Consider the following 21,307-nt stretch of genomic DNA (forward strand, 5'->3'; position numbering starts at 1 on the left):
TGACTGTTTCTTCCATAACTTCCCTGTACCAGTTTACTGTCCATCATATTTTCTGGCTGATTCTTTTCTTTCTCAAGAGCATTTGTTGTCTTTACTGATTTCAGTCATGAATATAAAGCCTGCTCATACCTGTATACTTGTTCACAAAATTCTAGTTTCTACTAGATTCTTAAAAACTTATAGGCTTCCCCCACCCACCGTGAAATAACAAAGATTATTTTATTTTAATGATGTCAAATAGAATTGGATTATATTTACTGTTTTGCAATAGTTATATTAATACTTACAGCCTTAAATACTTTGCTTTCTAGGACTGACGTACCAGATTACAATAAGAAGTCTTTACCTACATTAACAGTGCAGACAGCTGTAAAAGATCACATTGAACAAGAAATAAAAACCAGTACAATCAGTGAGCAAAGCTCTTTACCATGGTCTGGTGAAAATGTACCTATTGAGACAAATATCTATAGTGCTGATAGTTCAGTTTTTTCTTATATTGGTGAGAATGGAATCATGTCTGAAAAAGTTCAAAACAACTGTGAATCTTCATCTACCCATTTACAAGTCCCTTGCCCGGTATCTCATACCAAGACTGTTAATTCCACTCCTACCCTTGCATTTTTCTTACAACAGAATAAACCCAAGTCTTGCTGTACTGAATCTGCTTCTTCTACTGGACATAAAACCAGCATGTACAGTAATAAGCATGATGGTGCAACAGAAACAGTTTACCAAAATCTTCCACCACCTTTACCACCAAAGAAATACACTCTGGCCCATTTGCACGATATAGAACAAGAATCCACTGTGGAGTTGAACTATACAGATCATCCAAAAATTGAAAAGCATGTTGTTATTGCTACTTCAAAAAGTATACCAGAAACAAGTTCATTTGCAAATGAAGAAAGATTGAAAGCACTTCATTACAATGAGTCCTCTAAGATGAGTTTTTCACCGAGCTTATTAGGAAAGGATTTATGCACTGCATCTAACAAACGGACTTGTTTTACAGAACCAAATTCTAGTTGCCTGGATGCAAATGCAAATGATGTTATATCGCTTACTACTTATTTTTCAGTTGATAACTGTATGACTGATACTTATAGAATTAAATACCACCAGAGACCAAAACTGTATTTTGCAGATACTAGTGGGTCAAACAAAGAAAGGTCTTTGTTACCCACTGGAATGCAGTTGGACACTACATACCACCACACTTCTGAATCAAATCATGCCACATCTCAGCAGAAGCATAAATCTAATATTGGAAATGTGTAGTGTAATATGAATAATTTGGAAATGAATATAAATCCTTAGAACTCCAACCCAATGTGATGTTTAAGTTTACATACTTTAGCTACATTTCATTTGGAAAGTATACATTAATGAATTGTCCCTTGCATGTGCATGCGTCATAAAGAAATATCAAAAATGGTTTTATGCTTGTGGAAATGCCAATTTTGCATAAGTTCAATCAATTGCTTTCGTATGATAGATACAGCTTTTTTTAAATAATACCATTTCTTTTAAAAATGACTTGATTTAGAACATGGATGTCAAACTTGCCGCATCATGTGATGTGTCACAACCAACCGGCCCGCAGGCCGGCAGTTTGTATATATATATATATACATACATACATACATACATACATACATACATACATACATACATACATACATTTGAAAATAGGTTTTGGATCTGATTTCATAGTTGGTTAAATTTCTTACTAATTATAGCACTTTGTAGGTTATAAAACCTAAATCATGTATCCATTTGCAATTTCCATATTATTTAGACAATAGAACATTTTAAAGCACAATTGTTTAAATTTATTTTGAATGTTGAATTCTCATGAAAAAAATCTTTCACAGAATTTGAAACGGGAGTATGATACATATTCTCAGATAAGCCCTTTCACAGATAAGTTGACCTTCACAAGTATAGACAGTAATTTGTACTGCTTTAAAAAAACAAGATTTAAATATAAGGATTATTCTTACGCACCAAAGGATACAATGCAATAACAAGGTAGTACAACGTTTATAATGGCCTTGAGAGTTTTTGTCTTATGAAAATGGTGTTCTTTATGTAAAGTTTGTCACAAAAGGAAATTTTTAGTGATATGAATTGTTTACATGCACTTCATTTTTTTCATGTAAAGGCACTTTCAAGCTTGCTATGTAAAAATTGAATATAGTCTACATACACTGTACTACCTCAGTATGACAATATGGATTATTTTAGTATGTATATACAGTATATATTTACACACACACATGCTGGATCTACTATACTTAGTGTATGTATGTATACACACACACAAATTTATATACACACACACACACAAACAAAATGTGTGTGTGTGTGTATGTGTGTGTGTCAGAAGTGTGCCAAACACTTCAGTTTTGAAAAGCTCCCTTTCAAATGAAAGATATATAGAGAGATTTATGGGTTGATATAAATGGGCTGCATGTTGTAGCAATTTTTCAGGCTTTTGTGTCTGATGTCATTTTGTAGTTATGACTTCCCTGTGAACTGATTAGCTCCAGGACAAAACTTTCACAGTGTGAAATACTGCATTTTCTACATAGTTACAAGTGTATTAAATTGGCTTCCTGAGGAGCATGTTTCTTGTTAAAGACCTGAGTAGCCAGAGAGTATCAAGGAAAACATTTCTGAAACACTTAGAAATTCTGTTTGTGAGATATTTAGAACTTTTGCAAGCAAGTGAAAAAGTGCATTAAATGGATATTCATTTCCCCTTATAATCAGGTACTCTTAATTAGAAATTTAATAGTCAACACTATTGTTTTGCCAAATGAAACAGGCAGCATAAGAAATTTTATGACAGAATTATTTTAAAACTCCTTGTTAGACTAATCAAAAATGTATTAAATGCTGGAGGCATATGCTGATATTAGAAATATGCACAGAATGGCATAATCATTAAAAACTTACATTTTGTAGTAGACAAATATTAACCATTTATCTATTTTCTTGAATCAGTTATCCAGGATCGCATTATCTTTTAAATATTTGAAATAATGCCTTAATGAAGTTTTAGATTTTATTTTAATATACAGTATATTTTATGGTAGCTAGAGTTTTAAATAGCAATAGTTTCTTGCATCGTGCAGTATTTTAAATATAAAAATTATGCACAGCAGTTGTTTGTAATAAAAAACATTTAAGTATATTGTTGGGCTGCAAAAAATGTGATAAATTGTATAAATATATTTTTATATTAAAGCTGCTGTGGAGAATATTTAAATCATTGCATGTATAGAAAGTACTCTGGTTTTCTTAAAGTCTTATTTAATACTACCAGCAAAGGCACAAACTGATTCTGATCAGTTCAGCCTGAAAATAATTCCTTTTTAAAGATTGAAATGGAATACACTTGCAGTTTTTAGGTAAAAATGTATGACACAGTACCTTTTAAAATTCTTTATATAAGCATTTTTTATTAAAATAATAGCTACAAAGATGATCCTGAAAAAATGTAAATGTGTTTTAGTTTTCAGCATGATAGCTGCTATGTGTTTTGGAAAACCATTGTAAGTTTGCACTATTAGATTAAATACAAGTACAAATTTGTGATTTTGTCCAAATGGAGAAAATGCTATTAAAATTGGTGGTTGAGCCTACTCGGAATATTATTAGTAGTGTAAAAATAGAGATGCTTGCATGCTTCCCTACAATAAGGAATATGGTTACATTAAAGTTCCACATTTATGTTAATGGAGTCTTCCTGCTCTCTAAACTTTCAGAGAACAAATAATGTCTGAAAGATATGGGCAGTCCTTGACTTATGACCATTCGTTCAATGCGTCTTTGAAGTCACAACAGCACTGAAAAAAGTGGCTTATGACCACTCCTTGCACTTAACAACCATCACATAAATCCCTATCATATGATTGTGATCTGAGTGTTTGACCCCTGTTCAACGCAACAGTTGAAGTGTCCTGCAATCACCATTTGTGACTTTTCCAGCCAGCTTCTGATAAAGTCAATGGGAAGGATGGGAAAGTTACAAGTCAGAGTCACATGATATTTCCCTTAGCAACCACAGTGATTTGCTAAGCAGCAAAAAGCTCATAAAACTGGATGCGTCACTTAACTTCTGCCCTGCTTAACAACAAATTTTCCAGCCCCACTTATGGTCATAAGTTGAAGACTACCAGTAGGTCTAGTGACTAAGATATAAGATTAGAGGCAGAAGACCGGAGTTTTTGTCCTGTCTTAGATACAAAACCAACTGAGTGACTGAGACAATTACTCCTAGAAAGAACGCACCAGCAAAATATTTCAGAAGCTGTTCCCCAAAAATTGCAGTCAAGACTGAGTTGAAGGCTCAAAGATTGAATATCTTTTTTCACTGACAGTATCTTACCTATTTTCTTCTCCATATCTTCAAGTTAGTCTTGACTCCTGACAAGTGCCTGGACAAGTCCTTTGCTGTCTTGACATATTTGAAAGTAGTTTGCCGTTACCTTCCTAGGAGTAAAAGTGAGTCAACTGGTCCAACCTGCCCAGCTGGCTCTGTACCTAAGATGAAACTGGAACTCAAAGAGTTCCCTGTTTTCTATTCTGGTGCTTTAACTAGCACACCAGACTGACCCTCCATCTTAACTATGAATGTAACTCCACATTGTCAGTTTCTTTTTATGGAGCTGACTTAGCTTTTAATCTTGTTGATATCTATCATGCTTGAGTGCTTTTTCAGAAGTTACTGGTTTGTTTAAAGCATGTATAGTTAACATATTCATGATTACAAATAAAACCGAGAGATCATGATTACAAATAAAACCAAGAGAAGTAACTTCAATTCAAAGTAACTAAAATTAGTTTCTGATATTTTAAGTTTTTTTTAAATTAAAAAAGTCTCATTTCATTCCTGATATGCAGGTAATATGTAATAATGTAACACCTTTATAGGTAAAAATGGAATTATAAGTACTGGAATCAAAGTGTACAATTGAAAGCTGTTACTGAATTAATTTGAATTTGTAATATTTATGTAAACACTAATGTGAATTACCTGTTAAGAATATTACTGTATTTTAAAAATGTAAAGCAAATGTTCATTTCCTGTATAAATGAGAAATGTTGGATTTGTGAGTACATGTACTTTAAAGAAATATAAAAGTCTTAATAGACATTTTCACACAAATTTATTGCTGTTAAATAATGGGAATTTTGTCAACTTTTCATAGCTGGCTGTACAGCCTTAATATTTGCTTAAAATATTTGATTTTTTACTTTATTTTTATAATTGTCCCTTTAGACTATATGGCTTTTGTAATGTTAAATACATTTAACATGTGTTATAGAGGAATATCTTTTTAAAACTTTTAAAAATTGTCCTGCATGTACCTGCTGATAAAACAAAAATAAGATATCCAATATCTCTTTGCTTAGTTTACAGAGGTATAATTTTTCTGTGAAACAGGAGCAAACCATTATTTGTTAGTTTTAAGAATCTAGTTTTCCTCAATTTGAGTGTAAATATCTGCTAGCAAATAATAGTGACCAAACATCTGGTGAAAAATGTAACACTTGCATTCAGTTCCATATCATAGTATCACTCTGAACTACAGTTGATCTGTAAAATCAGATAAAATGTTCAATTCTATAAATGAATATTTGTTAAATCCTTACTCATTTAAATAAGCTAGTTTTCATTTCACTATACTAAATTTGCCAAGACTCCACATTTTTAAATGGGTAGGGGTGGACATACTGACACTATAAAAGATTCTAAATAACTTTAGTAGACATATTTAATAAATATGTATATGTAAGTAAATCATGAGGTATGGATTGTTTTACTTGAATTCATCGTGATGGTCTTCTTCGCCCATTTCTTTAAGACTCTTATCCGTTCTGATGAATTATATTAGACCCTACAGTAAAACAAGTGACGGTGAATTCAGTTCTATTCGTAGTACTTATAACTCTATTGCATTACAGTAGGTTGACTTTCTCAGAAAATTAAGAGAGAACCTAGTATTTTGGGACACACTCCTATTCTTTGCTTGTTTAGAATTTGAGAAGAAAATTCTAAATATTCAGTTTGTCAGAGAAGAAACACTGTATTGCTATCATCACTGTATTTTGTAAATGCAGACCAGAATTCACATTTACATAATTGAAGGTTTGTTTATTTCATTATTAGTTGAGGGAAGAACAAATTTAGAATATTAACTTAGGACAAAGAATGCAAGTTATGATATTTATTAATATATTTGATTCAGTCACTTCAGACTTTACTGCTTGGCTATACAGTAAATTCTTGTAGAGGAAGTGACACCTACTTATGTAGGTTGAATAGCAATTCTTTAAATATAGCCCTCGCCCTCAAATTTCTGACATTTTTAGTTCAAGAATCCCCCTCCAAAGTTTCTGAATGAAAATAAGCCCAAGTTCGATCTCAATATCAAATGAACTTCACTCTACTTCTACCAATGCTTCAGGTCTTGTGCTCAACGCAATAATTTTTTACAACCCAAGTAGAATGTAATTAATTCAATGCTTAAAGCCCTTGGTCCCAGCCTGACAAAAATGGGGAGAATCCATTTTCTCTAGGATATAAATGTAAATAAATGTTCAGTTCATATATTGAGAGAGGAGCACAAAACTGATTGAAAGAAAAGCATTTCAATTATGAAAATTAACAGGAATGTCTACAGACTTACTTTTCAATCTACTTTTAGAACATGAAACTCCAAAAGGGCAAATCCAAAGCATAATGGGGATCAGAACCACATTAGACACAGCAAAATTTGTTCAGGTGGTTGGTCTGTTTACATACTATAAAAATGACCATAAAAACACCATCGACATAGTAGTCCAAGCACACGTTGCTGCTGAAGGCACAAAGCTGAAAGCACAAAGTACTTTAAAACAGAGCATATGAGAAGAATATATGCAACTTCTTTACATAAAAGCAGCTAAAACAGTGCTCAGAATTGATCAGTTTACATTTTCTCATTTTATGCTAGTTCATCATAAATTATTGTTACAGAGATCTGTCTCCAGTCCAGAGTTGATTGCTGAAAATAAACAACTTCAAACTTAATTGAAAGTCACTTCAATGTCAGTGTTATATTTAACGTAAGACACAATCTGCACTTATTGACGAATAATGTGAAACATGACAGTTCACAGAGGAAGTTCACCAGCAAAAATATCTCAACAGTTCAAATACAGAAAGAGTAGTTGTTATTGAAAATTCTGAAGTAACAGTTTTCCAATGTTCTTTTATTTTGGGTTCTGAAGCAAAACCAGCTAAAGGAGTAATATTGGCTGGTTTTTCTTGAAGGCAGTCTGGTTGTCTGCTGAATAAAGAAAACAAAAATTAGATCCATCAGTGGAAAAAACTGTACCCAATATAATCCTGTCACATCAGACTTCTAGTACAGCATCATCAGTTGCCTGATAAACCTCAAAATAGTACATAACTTATTCTGTTGTTCCTTGCCAACTGATTATTCATAGATTTTTTTTTTTGCTTCTAGTCATATAATTGTTCCAGTTGTTAGTCACCAAAACTCTGTATTTCCTGAATGTTGATCCACTTTTAAAGCTATTTTAATACCCACTGATACCTCTGGTTGAACCACATTATAAATTATAAACTAATTCATCATTTTGTATTAGATTTTTTTCAAGCATTGTACAGGTAGTCCTCAAGTTATGAGTGCAATGGAGCCTGCCCATTCCACTCGTAACTCGAAAACTTGTAGAGTAAATCTCATACCTTGAAGGAGATCATTCCCTTGCTTATTAAAATGCATACAGCTCATTAAGTGAACATGAGGTATCTCAGGATGGGGAAGGCCATGGAGGGCCTAATGATGGAACAGGCCCCCAAGGACTCCCCAACCCATTAAGATACCACATGCTTCCCCCTCCCTTCCTGACACGGACTCACTTGTAAAAGATGTCTCTTCTCTGCCGTGGTTCCTGCTGCCGCTTGGATTTGAGCCCAGGGAATGCTTCTGTGCCCCTCCCCGTGGCCTGATGTGGTCCGAAGGCCTTTTTCAGGCCACTGCCACCTGGATCTGAGGCTGGCAAACTTTTCTGCGCCCCCCCCCACAGCCCAATCGGGCCTGTAAAACACCTCCGGAGCCCGGATCAGGCCATTGGAGGCACGCAGAAGCGTTCCCTGGCCTCAGATCTGGATATCAGTGGCCTGGAAAAGGCCTCTGGAGCCCCGATCCAGCCTCCAGAGACACCTGGAAGCATTCTCCAACTTTGGTTCCATTCTCTGTTGCAGAAAACCAAGGCCTAAAGTACCATGAGATCACACGAGATCAGTAGTGTGAGATCTCACCCCACTGATCTCACATGATCTTGCGTTATTTTAGATCTCCATTCTCTGCGTACGCACCAAAGACCTGGAGCAGCCAAGAAAGCAAAGGATCTCAATCTTTATAGAGTGAGTATTGAAGGCCTGGTGCCTAGGGAGACCCGGGATGGGGGTGGGGAGGGAGGGAATAACCAGGATGAATGTTGCAGAGCCACTGCAGTCGCTTGTGAAGGCTAATGACTGTCGTGGTGCTGCAATATTCGTAACTTCGGGACTTGCTCGTAAGCACTAGAGGGTGCTCATCACATAACTTTGAACAAGTGTTAAGTGAACGCTCGTAAGTAACTTGGGGATTACCTGTATAATGTTATGGAGCCATAATAAGACATAACCAGACAGCCAATATTTTTTTCCTTTGTTGCATAAAGTGATTTATACTTTTGCTTAGCCTGTCTTGATTGCAACAGGTAAAAAACAATCATATCCATTAAGATATAAATGGCATTCAATTTTTTTTAACTGCAAAGAGTTCTATCATCTCGTTTTCTGAATTAGTCCAACAGTCTCAATCACTAACTCCAAAATGGAATTTTATTTTTTTAGTAAATGAAATAAGACAATTTACTTGATTAGTGCAGTTAAAAATCTTACTTCAAAGGAATTACAAGCCATAATTCTGGATTAAAAAAACTACCCATTAATCCAGTATAGATAAGAAGTTTCATATACATGCTTTTGAATAATTTAAAACTGAATTTTTCAAACACACACACACACACACAAAAACCCTATTCTGAAAACTTGGTACTTCATAAATACAGTTGTTCAAAAGTTTTAAACATATCACCTCCTTAGAATTAGACAACAACAACAGAGAAGGAACAGATAAAAGAGACAACTGAATACAAATTTAAGGATAGAGACTTAAAGATGGAACCTAACAAAACAAAGAAGTATGATTCAACCCAAGTGAAAAAAAATTTACAAGAAATACTGGATTTGGAAAAAAACAACTTATACTTTAACACCACAAAACAAATTTAAGGACAAGAAAAAAGATTGAACAAAATGGACTGCAGAGATGTCAGGAAAAACACTAGAATTGGAAAGACAAAAAATGATAAGAGAAGCAGAGAGAAAAAGAAATAAAAAGATTTTCAACAAAAATGAATGGGCAAATGCCTCTCACAAAGATATTGTACTTGACTTACCTCTTATATCTACATTAACATCTACAAGAATATGGAAAGATTCTTTGACTCAGCAGAACATATTGATTAAGAAAGATACTGGGCAAAAAAAAGGCTAAAGTGAAAATTAAGAAAATAGACGATGGGGCCTATCAGAGAGAATATTTAAAAAAGAAACACCTGTTCGAATATGTTTAAAAGAAATAGAAAAATTTTGGATGTGAATTTGACTTTAAAAGGGAACATAGCATTTTCTTTTTCTTCTTTTTTATTTTATTTCTTAATATGAGTAATATAAAAGAGTTGGAATGGCTTATATAAAGGAAATGTTTTAGATATCTAAAGGTGATTGACTTTTAAGAAAATTACAATGGATTAAAAATGTTTTGAATAAGAGTTAAAAGACTAGAAGACTAGATTTATTGGAATATTTAAAAATTAAATATATTTTTAATTATAGTAAAAAAGAACAAAAAAAATTGGAAATAAATATGTATTAGCTTATAGGAAATAGGGATTTTAAGTAGCATACTATTTTTTATTTTATTTTTTTATTCTTATTCTTTTTTTAGTCTTATTGGCTATTGGGTTGGCTTACATGAGAAAAAATAGACTTAAATATTTAAATGTAATTAACTTTGAGAAAATCTTAACCAGTAAGAATGTTTTGAACATTGTGGGAAAAACAAATGTAAACAAGAACTGTAAACAGGATCTATGAGACAACCAGAATGACTAGATAGAAAAGGAATATTATATTGATGTGATTATTATCTGTAGAAATATTAGAAAACTTTTATACTCCATCATCATTCATTAAAACAACAAGAATTGTATTAACTTAAGGTTGGTAAAAGAGAACATTATGGGAAAAAGAGGAAATCAAGTAAAGTTATTATGTGGATTATAGATTATAGAAATTGACTGTTAGCGAATGTTTCTTAAATGTAAATCCAGACAACACACTGTTTATTGAATATTAGATTACATAAAAAAATTAATGAAACATATTTAAAAAAACATATTTATCTCCCACATATTCTACAGTGTTTACTATTACTTCTTGCTACACAACCTCCTGAAATGCACGGCAGTAATATTTGAAGATCCAACTTTCATAATAAATCGCTCATCCAGTCTGCCTCAGCAATTTTAGATGCCATCTAAGACATCCTAGGTCAGGGGTAGGCAACCCAAAACACTTAAAGAGCCACTTGGACCCGTTTCCCACCAAAAACAAAACACTGGGAGCCGCAAAACCATTTTGATATCTAAAATGAAGATAACACTGCATATATCCTTTTTTACCTTTATTATAGGTGTGTGTGTGTTTGTGTGTGTGTGTTTGTGTGTGTGTATGTATGTGTGTGTGTGTGTATATATATATATATGTATATGTATGTATACACACACACACACACACACACACACACACACGTAAAAAAGGATATATGCAGTGTTATCTTCATTTTAGATGTCAAAAGGGTCTCTCTCTCTCCCTCTCTATCTGCCCTTGGTCTGCCACTCCTCTTCCCCCGCTCTCTTTCTTTCTCTCTCTCTCTTTCCTCTCTCTCTCTCTCCCTCTCTCTCTCTCTCTCTCTCTCTCTCTCCCCCCCATCTCCTATCTGCTGCTCACCTGACAAGCTTCAGGCTGTTGTCCAACAAGATCAGGGGTAGGCAACCTCGTCTCTTTTATGACTCATGGACTTCAACTCCCAGAATTCCTGAGTCAGCCTAGCTGGGCTAGCTAGCTTTCTCCTGCCCTTCCTGCTTCCTGCAGAGACGCAGCAAAGGGAAGAGCTCCGCCCAATAAGCTTTTCAGCTCCTCGGAGAACACTGTGAGTGCACTCTCTTTTTTTTATACACACACACACACACACACACACACACAAAAACAGAGAGAGAGAGAGAGAGAAGCAGGGAAGCGCAATTCCTCTCTCTGTCTCTGTCTCTCTCTGCAAAGGCAGAGGAGGCTGGGAGCCGCAGGGGAAGGCTCAAAGAGCCGCATGCGGCTCCGGAGCCGCAGGTTGCCGATCTGTGTCCTAGGTTGCAATTCTAAATTCCCTGCCAAACTACACATTTTCATTATATTATTTATATCCCACCTTTATTATTTTTACAAACTCAAGGTGCAGGACATATCTAACATACCTTCCTCCTCCTATTTCCCTCCAACAACAAACCTGGGATGTTAATTGAGAGTATGTGATTGACCCAGCATCACCCAGCTGGCTTTCATGGCTAAAGCAGGACTAAAATCCATAGTCTCCAGGTTTCTAGTCTGGTGCCTTAACCACTAGACCAGACATGTCAAACTCGCAACGTCATGTGATGTCGCACAACATATCGGAACGGTTTTGCCATTGCTGGCAATGGTGTGTGTGTGGCTTCCAATTGACATGTCCGGCCCGTGGGCCGGCAGTTTGACACCCCTGCACTACCAAACTGGCTCTAGTATTCTTAACAGTAGTCTTCTTATAGGAGTAATAATGCTATACATTTGGAGGACACCAATATTCCCCAAAGAGTCTCACAAGATTTACTTGTAATCAAACATAAATAAAACTGAACTATCAATGCTGGGGTCACACACTGGACTAATCCACAATTCACATTTTGGCTTCATATATTACAATAAAGCTGAATTTATATAACATGCTTACTCCTTATTCCTATGCCCTGGGTTTGTGTAATACAGCGAACCTTATTTTAATTAACTATATAGCTGGACCTGAGCCACATGCTATTGCTTAAATTTTAGGTGGAACTTTTGGTACGCTGAAAACTTGTTTGTAGACATTTCCTTACCCACTTATGCAACATCATCAGTGTGATTACGTGTGATTGCTGTCTATGTGGGGATGTGGCTTTTAGTTCCTTAATCTTACACTTGGATAGAATAATCACAACTGGATTCAGTTGCAGAATAATTCACAACTGGAAATCTATTAGCATCTTAGATCAAGTCAGATTCCCCCCCCCACAAAAAAATGCTAGGGGTCCAAAAAGGACTATCGACACAAGAAGATAAATCATGTTCACACACTATTCAAAAAAGACAATGAAAACCTAAGAAACAAAAAGGCTAAAAATCATTCCCTTCAACAGTCAATTTTTAGATAAACAGGGATTAACATCAGACAATCAGATAAAACAATTAGAACAATTAACCAGTGGAACAACCTGCCACCAGAAGCAGTGAATGCTCCAACACTGGAAGTTTTTAAGAAGAGAATGGACAGCCATTTGTCTGAAATGGTATAGGGTTTTCTGCCTGAGCAGGGGGTTGGATTAGATGACTTCCAAGGTCCCTTCGAACTTTATTATTATTATTAAAAAACAATCAAGAAACCACCAAGGAAGCCCCACAGAGACACTAATTACATTACCTAATCATGTAAAGAAATATGCAAATAAACACAAAGCTTACAGAGCATCAAGAACTCCACAGTTTAACCCTGAAGTACAGATACTACACAAACAGGACTAGCTATTTAGTAGCATAATGATACTTAATAATTAAATTGCTTCTTAGCAGGAAGGGAAAGGAAACTGGGTTCTGGTGTTCAAGGATAACATTTTGAGAAGAGAAAGCATCTGTATCAAAGGAAAGGGAACTACCTGCTCCAGCTGAGGAAAAGGGAATTACAATCAGGTTTCTATATATTGGGACAATGACAAGACCCACAAATATGCAACAGATAAAAAGCAGCTGCAATAAAGGTCTGGCAAAGCATTTCAAATAAGGAAACTCAGTATTTAGCCATGTCAGTGGGTTACAGACTTCAGGCAGTCATTGACTGCAAAGGATTTTCATCCATTATTAAAAATGATGCTTATATTTGTAATTATGTTAGTTTGTTTCATCTTTAATGGGCCACCAAAACTGAGTGTAGGTGTATTAAAATGATTGTAATTCCTCAATGTTAATGCCACACTTTTGTCAAACTTCTTGAAATAAAACTTGACTGTCTTCACTCATTGACTGTTTCATTTCAAATTCAATGTGGTGGTGTACAGAGACCAAATGCTAAAAAAATTACCAGTGTCCCAATATATACAAACCTGACAGCATCTGGACTTAACTAAAGAAATACAACCAAGTCATTCGCCTAAGGTACACAATGTGTTCCTCTAACTCATATTTTCCCATTTGATCATTTTCTTATTAAAGTTTTTTGGTGAATAACAATTTCTCAGACCCCCCCCCCAGTACAATGTTTTGACAGTTCAAGACTTATTAGGTTTCATCGACTTAACATCAATTCTTCTAATTACAGAACAAGATGTGCTTTTATCTCAAAGCACTCAGAGCATCACCCATCATGGAAACCCGCCTAGGACGACATTATTGCGTGGCCAAAGGAAACGGCCTGAGGCGATTCCGGAAGCAGAGGGGTCACTGCGTCCCAGTGCAGCTAGCGAATCGTGTCCTCACAACCGAAAAGAAAAAAACCGCACATCACAATCCCCACCCGCCGGCTTCACACTATTACGAAACTCGAAGCAATCAAACAGAATCCTACTGATCTCTCTTCGAATCTTGAATTCGCCCTTGGGACTCGTAATCACTCTGGGCATGATAAAGGCCCCGCTAGCCTTGGGCATTTCCCAGTCGTTTCTCCCGTGTCAAGAAGTCTCCTTCGTCTCCCTGCGCCGCCGCCCCTTTCGGCTCACCCCTTGGTGCTGCCGCTAAGGTAGCAGGTAAACGAAGACGAAAAGCACGAGGTCGAAGAGGATCATCAGCCAGATGTCCAGCCAGTAGGAGGTCCCGGAGAGAGGGGGCCCGCAGGCGATGTTCCCCGTTGTTCCGGCCACCTCGGCTGCGAGCCGGTCAGGTTCATGCTCAATCTTTCGGCGTTCTCGTACCTCAACGCCTTCCACAGCCTCCATTGTCCCTCACACGGAAAAGATTTGTTCCGCGAACGGAACATAGGACAGTTACTACCATAGAGACAAAAAGAAAAGGAGAGGCACAGTAATGGTGTTTCCGGTCGAGACTTCTGGCGAGGTGGGGCTCTTATATATCTGTTCAGGCGGAAGAAGAAGCTTTTGGTTGATGTAACGCGAAGGCGAGTTCTGTACAGTACAGAAACTGTGGTTGACATAGAAATCTGGGCTGGATGCCCGTGGCAGTGCATAGAGATAATAAGGAGTTTTTATGCCTTGCAAAGTTGTGTTATTTTCATTTAGGCTTAAACAGAAGCAATCGTTTTTCTCGCGGTAGAGGTTAATTTATAACAGTTTTGTTTGTTTTTTAAGTTAGCGACTTTTAAGATGTGTGGAATTAGCAGAGCTCTCCAGTCAGAATGCTGGAGGGATCAAGCACATCCACCAACAAAGGGACGATCTCACCTAGTGCAGTGGTGCTGAACCTATGGCACGGGTGCCAGAGGTGGCACTCAGAGCCCTCTCTGTGGGCACATGCGCCGTCGTCCCAGTCCTTCCTCCTCACCAGCAGCCTTCCCCGCGGAGGAGAGTCATCCCCCGGCAAGGCCTATGCGAAGCAGCGCTGCCAAAGACATGGTAGCTGGGCAGCGGGGACAAGATTCCGTCCTTGTGCCCCATCGCGCACAGATGCTGCTGCAGGGCACGGGCAGAAGGCGTGGCCACCATGGTGCTGCTGGGCTGCCTGGGTGATCTGTGGCGGGCCGTGGAGGTGGTGAGTGGCCCAGAGGGCAGGCGGAGCGGGAACGGGGTGGGGGTGGTTTTTGGGCACTCGGTCTCTAAAAGGTTTGCCATCACTGGTATAGGATCTCCTGCTTGAGCAGGGACTATGAGACCTCCAAGGTCTTCCAACTCTTATTCTGTATTCCACTTTCAGCCATCCCACTTCACAGGTTTATTGTGGGAGAGGAAGGTGTATTATGCATATTCAGAGCCTTGAGTTTCTTATAAAGCAGTAAAGGCAGGATAAAAATCTAAAATAAACCATAATGCATTGCCTCCTACCAAATTTTGTAGTTAGTTCCAAAGGATAATTTAATAGTATCCAAAACTATCAGAGAGCTTTAACCTTTGTGAAAGGTTAAGGAGCACAAAAATGAGTATACTACCACTTATAATTTTCTCATAATAAATTATATTTGGGTAACCAAAGGCTTTCCTTATTCAAACCCTTTTAGAGTTTTCATATTTCCCATCTTATAACAAAATATTATATTCTAGTTACGAATCCTATCTTTCCAATTATAATACTTTTATTTCTAACAGTTATCTATTTTCTTAACCATATTCAAACATCTGTTTAATAGTATAATATCCCATCTAATAGGTCAAAGCCTCTATTTTCTTCAGTCTTGCTCTAGTTTTCTTCCTTTGCCAAATAACTTTCCAAGTCAGTACATTTGAATCAAGGAAGAAAATTTGATTGAAGTATTTTTGGAAGAACCCATTTATATTCATTGAACAGCCTCCATCTTCAGTTTTTCTTTTCATTTCTTGTTTGTCCATATTCAGCATTTCTCCTAACAGCTTTATCATCCGTTCAATCAGCTCTTCTTCCTTATCCTCACATGTGTTCTGAGATCTTGACAAGTAAGATATCTTTTCTATATTCTATTCTTTCATTTGTCTGTGTCTGTCAATTCCTTCCTTTAGCTCTTCCATCTTTAGATTCGTTTCTTCTAATTTTCCTTCTGTTTTCTGGATTACTAGTTCCTTCTTTGTAGTCATTGTCTAGATTGTAAGTTTAGATTAGAAAATTATTCTTTTATCTCATTTGCATTGTTTTTAGTCTCGTGAAATAAAACAATTGTCTATTGGATTGATTTCAGGATAGAAAGAATTTCTTTCTGAGATTCATTAACATTTTCATGTTGGTATATCAAGCTGGAAGCTTCAGAGACAGGTGTTAGAGATGATTTTTTACCATTTGAGCTAAGTATGGAACACTCCTTTTGTTTTTGTATGTACTCTTTATAGTCCAATAGGGTCCCCAACACAGATAAGCAGCTCAAGATAAGCAGCTGCAGTCTGTAAAAGTGAAAGTTTCCAAGAATGACAAAGAAGCAGCCCAAGATTGAGCAAATGGATGTTAAGTGCAAATGCAATTAAGATATGTTTTGGCTAGAAAAGATATTATAAACTGATACTATTGATATTATGTATAATACTAGAAAAATGTGATGAAGATGTCTATACTTAATTGTATATGTATTAACAGTAACAAGAATTTTATTTGCCCAGTGTGGAAATTGCATACCACCAGAAGAAGAGAGGACCAAGGAAGCACTGGTATAGTATTGGAACTAGATTGAGAAAGTTAATATGTACCACTGAATTACCAATGGACCCAGAAAACACGTTGTTTATTAAGTACTTATGATTGTAAAATTAGAAAATTAATAAAATGTTTTTTTAAAAAAATGAGTATACTACCATCATCCTAGTTCCAGCTAAGGCACGGGTCGGCAACCTGCGGCTCTGGAGCTGCATGCAGCTCTTTGAGCCTCCCCCTGCGTCTCCCAGCCTCCTCTGCCATTTGCAGAGACAGAGACAAGCACTTGCGCTTCCCTTCCCTTCTCTCTCTCTCTCTCTCCTCTCCCTCCCTCTCTCTCTCCCCCCCATGTCTCTCTCTCTCTCTCTCTCTCTCTCTCTCTCTCTCTCTCTCTCTGTAAAAAAGACAGTGGCCTCACCTCCGACGAGCTGACAGCTTATTGGCCGGGGCCCTGTCTTCACTGTGTCTCTGCAGGAAGCAGGAAGGGGAGGAGAGAGCCAGCCCAATAAGAATATGTGTCAGCTTGTTGGACAACATCTTGAAGCCAGCTTGCCAGGTGAGCAGAAGATCGGAGAGAGGGAGAGAGAGAGAAGTGAGAGGGAGAGAGAGAAGAAAAAGAGAAAGGGAGAGAGAGGGAGAGGAAAGAGAAAGGGAGGAGAGGGAGAGAAAGGGAGGGAGAGAAAAAAGGAGAGGAAAGAGAAAGGGAGAGAGAGAGAGAAAGAGGAAGAGAGAGAGAGAGAGAGAACTCATGCACAGCAGCCTCTATTTCTTTTTAATTAAACCCTACAATCAAGCTATCCCCCTTGTGCGCGCGCACATGTGCGCACAAGTTTTGCGGCTCCCAGTGTTTTCTCTGGGAAACGGGTCCAAGTGGCTCTTTGAGTGTTTAAGGTTGCAGACCCTTGAGCTAAGGTCATCACCAAGTGGAACCAAAGCTGTTTCTATACTGGCGTCCTGGCCTGAAACCTGATTGACACTTTTTTAGTCCAAACAAAATGCATATTTTAATATATTTTTAAAATATATTAAATATCATTGATGCATAATTTTTAGTAAGATAAAATAATCAATTTCCCTTAAGATTTGTTTTTTATCAATATGAACAGTTTTACATGTATTTTTGGGAATTAAAGTATTTTAACTCATTTATGAAAAGTGTTTTGAGATTCTTCGACAAGTCACTAATGTTGGGAAAAGTGGAAGAAAAGAACAGGATAGCCAGTCGCAAGTAGTAGACTCAGCTATAGCAGCAGTAGAGTGAAAAGATCTAAAAGACCAAGTTGAAAATATAGATAATCCTTGACATGCGATTAAGCCCAAAATTTTCTTTGCTAAGCAAGAGAGATGTTAAGTGAATTTTGCCCCAATTTACAATCTTTCTTTCCACAGTTGTCAAGTGAATCACCACAGCTGTTAAATTAGTAACATGGTTGTTAAGTGTATCTGGCTTCTCCATTGACTATGCTTGTGATCACATAACCTCTGGATGCTAGAACCGTTATAAATAAATCCAAGCTTCCAAATTTTGGTCACATGACAATGCAACAGTTGTTAAGTGTGAAAAATGATCATAAGTCAATATTTTCAATGCTGGTGACTTTGAACAGCCACCAATGAGTTGAGGACTACCTGTAATCCTATAGAAGGTCTAACTATGTGATCATTAAAAGTTGACACTAATATAACAGCAAATAATCAAGAGTTCTTGAACAAGGAGGCCCCAGCTGAAATTCTTCTAATCATTTGTATTAGGATTTACATTGGCAAATACTGAAAATCATACGACATTGAATCTGTATTTTCTAATTTGAATATTATTTGTTAAATGATATGGGGGCAATAGACTTGGTTACATACTGTTGAATTAGATCTGTGTATTAATAGATGCTCCAGTAAAATGTTTTTTTTTAGAAAAATAAAATAAAGGAAACTTGTTCAACTGTTGGAGCCCAGGAACTTTTCATTGTTCACAGACATATAATAGGAATCATTTTTAAAAGCACTTCATGAGCAGATTAACTGACATAAACCAATTGCATATACTTCCCTAAAAACTGAGGCCATTAATGTCAATATTTTCTTTTTTTTTAAGAATGAGTACTTAGACCATAATTGATTGACTTATGTCAATGGAATCTGAAGTTTGTTCTTCATTTTAAAGCCAAATTAATTTTAATATAGATGACGTAGAGTTTCTTATAGTTATTTTATATGTAGTTTCTTATATGTATTTTAAAGTGTTCTATAATTTTTAAATTTGGACTTCTTGAACCATAAATTTCTTCTTAAATAGAAATTTGTGTTTTGTTAGTTTTTAAGTACCAAATCAAGGTGAAGAAAAAATACAGGACAGAAATTAGGATACATTAAATTAGGTGACATTTTGAGAAAGTGTATGAGAAGGTGTGTACAAAATTTGAAAGCTGATGGCGGCTTTCTTCTAGCCGCCTACCCTGGGATCGCATAAAAGTCTGCGGAGACAGCGAAAATCAGCTGTTCCGTGGCTTAAAACCTCTTTCCTTGGGAGAAGAGGAAGAGGAGAGCTTCTTGGGTAAAGGTAGACCTCCCCTGGACCCCCATATCTTCAGGGAGGTCGGAGGGTAAGAGCTCCCTTGGAGCCCGAGTTTAACTCCGCATTCCAGGTCGTCTTTCTTCCGAAATTTAGGAACAAAGCTAGACGCCGCTTCCACATCTGCTTCTTAAAGTGAGCTTGTGAGTATTTAAAAGCAGACGGAGCTGACCAGGAGAAATTATATTTGTGATTATCTGGGACTTTAACTCCTGAAAAGTATCTTCTCCAATTTTTTCCTTTTTTTGAAGAAGAAGAGAAAGGGAAAGTGATAGAAGTTAAAGATGGCACTCAGCTTTCTTGTTTGAAGGTTTCACAATAAAGTTAATAGACTGTTCTACATACAAGGCAAGAACTTTCTTTTTTGTCTTTGGGAATTCGTTTTTTCCTTTTTTGATTTTATAATATAAGACTGTGAATTTATAAAAATGGCTTCAAAACGTTTTGTTTCCTCGGTCCCTAAAGCTTCTATTTCCTCTCCGATAACACAGACTGTCTCTCAGCCTAAGCCAAAGACACCCCCTCCTTCTCCTCCTCCACCTGCATTTTCACTTAAAGATTTACAAGAAGCTTAAAAAAAACTGCTTTAGATATTAAAGAGGAGGTAGCTGATCTTTTGGATAATAAAATGACTTTGGAGATGGCTGTAATGGCAGAATTATTGGAAGAAAAAAACAGAGAAATGAGAGAGGACATAATGTTTGCATTTCAAGGACTTGCAGTGCATATTGAGAGACTGGATGATAGATTGGATGAGGTAACGGAAAATGCAGCGAAATTGGAAAGCAGAGTTGATGAGGTTGAGAATAAGATAGATATGACACAGGATGAATTAATTATTTCACAGTATAGGGACATGGAATTCACACTGCGTATTAGAGGTATGAAAGAAAATCCACAAGAAGACCTAAAAGAGTTAGTGGTTAAAGATATTGCTTTCAATTTGGGATGGAGACTGGAGGAAATTCGGAATGAGATTGAAAAATATTTTAGGGTTAATTCATGGATTGCCAGACAAAGAAATCTACCTAGAGATGTGGTCATTTATTTCTCCAGAAGATCAATTCGTAATGAAATTGTACAAGCTTTCTACAAACAGAGGTTTCAAATTGCAGCTCAAGATGTCATAATTGTAAAAGAAATACCTCCAAAAATTTTAAGAAAAAGAAAAGATTTTACTTTTTTATCTGAGGAGCTTAAACATCGTCAAATTCAGTTCAGATGGGAGATTCCAGCTGGGATAGTGATGAATTATACAGGAACGCATTATAGATTAAATACAGTTTTAAAGGCAAAAGATTTTTATTCCTCCGTTCTGAATGCAGGTTCGCCCTTATTTCCGCAAGTTAGTAAAACTGAAGAAGAACAAACAACTGGAGGTGCGACTTCATTGATTGCTAGAGAATCACAAGCGGAATCTGCTGCACAGATTCTGGAGATAAAAGAACAAAGGATGACTCGTGCTGCGCATAAATGTAGAGAGAAAGATAAGAAGCAGAAGACCAGTGAAATAACAGAAGGAACCACTACTATAGAGCCTGTGGGAGGAGCAAGACCAAAAAGATCTTCAACAGCTGATCTTCAAGTTATGCTTCAGAGGCTTCAGGCCGCTAGAGATGGCAAAGTTTCTGACATGGAATGTTAATGGCCTGAACTCACCACAGAAAAGAAAAAAAGTATTTCACTATCTGAAACAACACAATAATGATATAATATGTTTGCAAGAGACTCATATAACTCTGAAGGACTCTAAATATTTGATAAATTCTCATTGGGATCGCATTTCATAGCTTCAGCTCCAGGGAAAAAAGGGAGTTGTAATTTATGTGAAAAAAAACTTATCGGCTGAAATAATTGACTCTGACTCTCAAGGAAGATATGTCATTTTTGATTTAGTACTTACAAGGCAAGAAATTCCTTATTGTTGGATTATATGCTCCTAAAAGAATAGGAAAAGCAATACTGGGATACAATCCCCAAAATGACAGAATGATCTCAATTCGAATCCA

General features: G+C 36.6%; 1 protein-coding gene and 1 long non-coding RNA gene across 2 annotated transcripts in view; one reads left to right on the plus strand and one right to left on the minus strand.

Annotated features, from left to right (window-relative positions):
• USP53 (ubiquitin specific peptidase 53) overlaps positions 1–5,179 on the plus strand; it is a 32,418-nt gene extending 27,239 nt beyond the window's left edge. The window contains exon 14 of the mRNA XM_039320202.1: positions 312–5,179. Coding sequence (XP_039176136.1) covers positions 312–1,281 — 970 coding nt within the window. The 3' untranslated portion in view covers positions 1,282–5,179. The remainder of the gene's footprint in view (positions 1–311) is intronic.
• Positions 5,180–6,148: 969 nt separating this feature from the next.
• LOC120297503 lies at positions 6,149–14,452 on the minus strand. The gene is made up of 2 exons (XR_005553811.1): positions 14,188–14,452; positions 6,149–7,346 (listed from the first exon to the last, which is right to left on the minus strand). It is a non-coding gene; the product is annotated as an uncharacterized LOC120297503 (long non-coding RNA).
• Positions 14,453–21,307: the final 6,855 nt, after the last annotated feature.

This window comes from Crotalus tigris, unplaced genomic scaffold (genome assembly GCF_016545835.1).
Source record: "Crotalus tigris isolate CLP2741 ecotype Arizona unplaced genomic scaffold, ASM1654583v1 scf7180000023625.2024221, whole genome shotgun sequence".
NCBI lineage: Eukaryota > Metazoa > Chordata > Lepidosauria > Squamata > Viperidae > Crotalus > Crotalus tigris.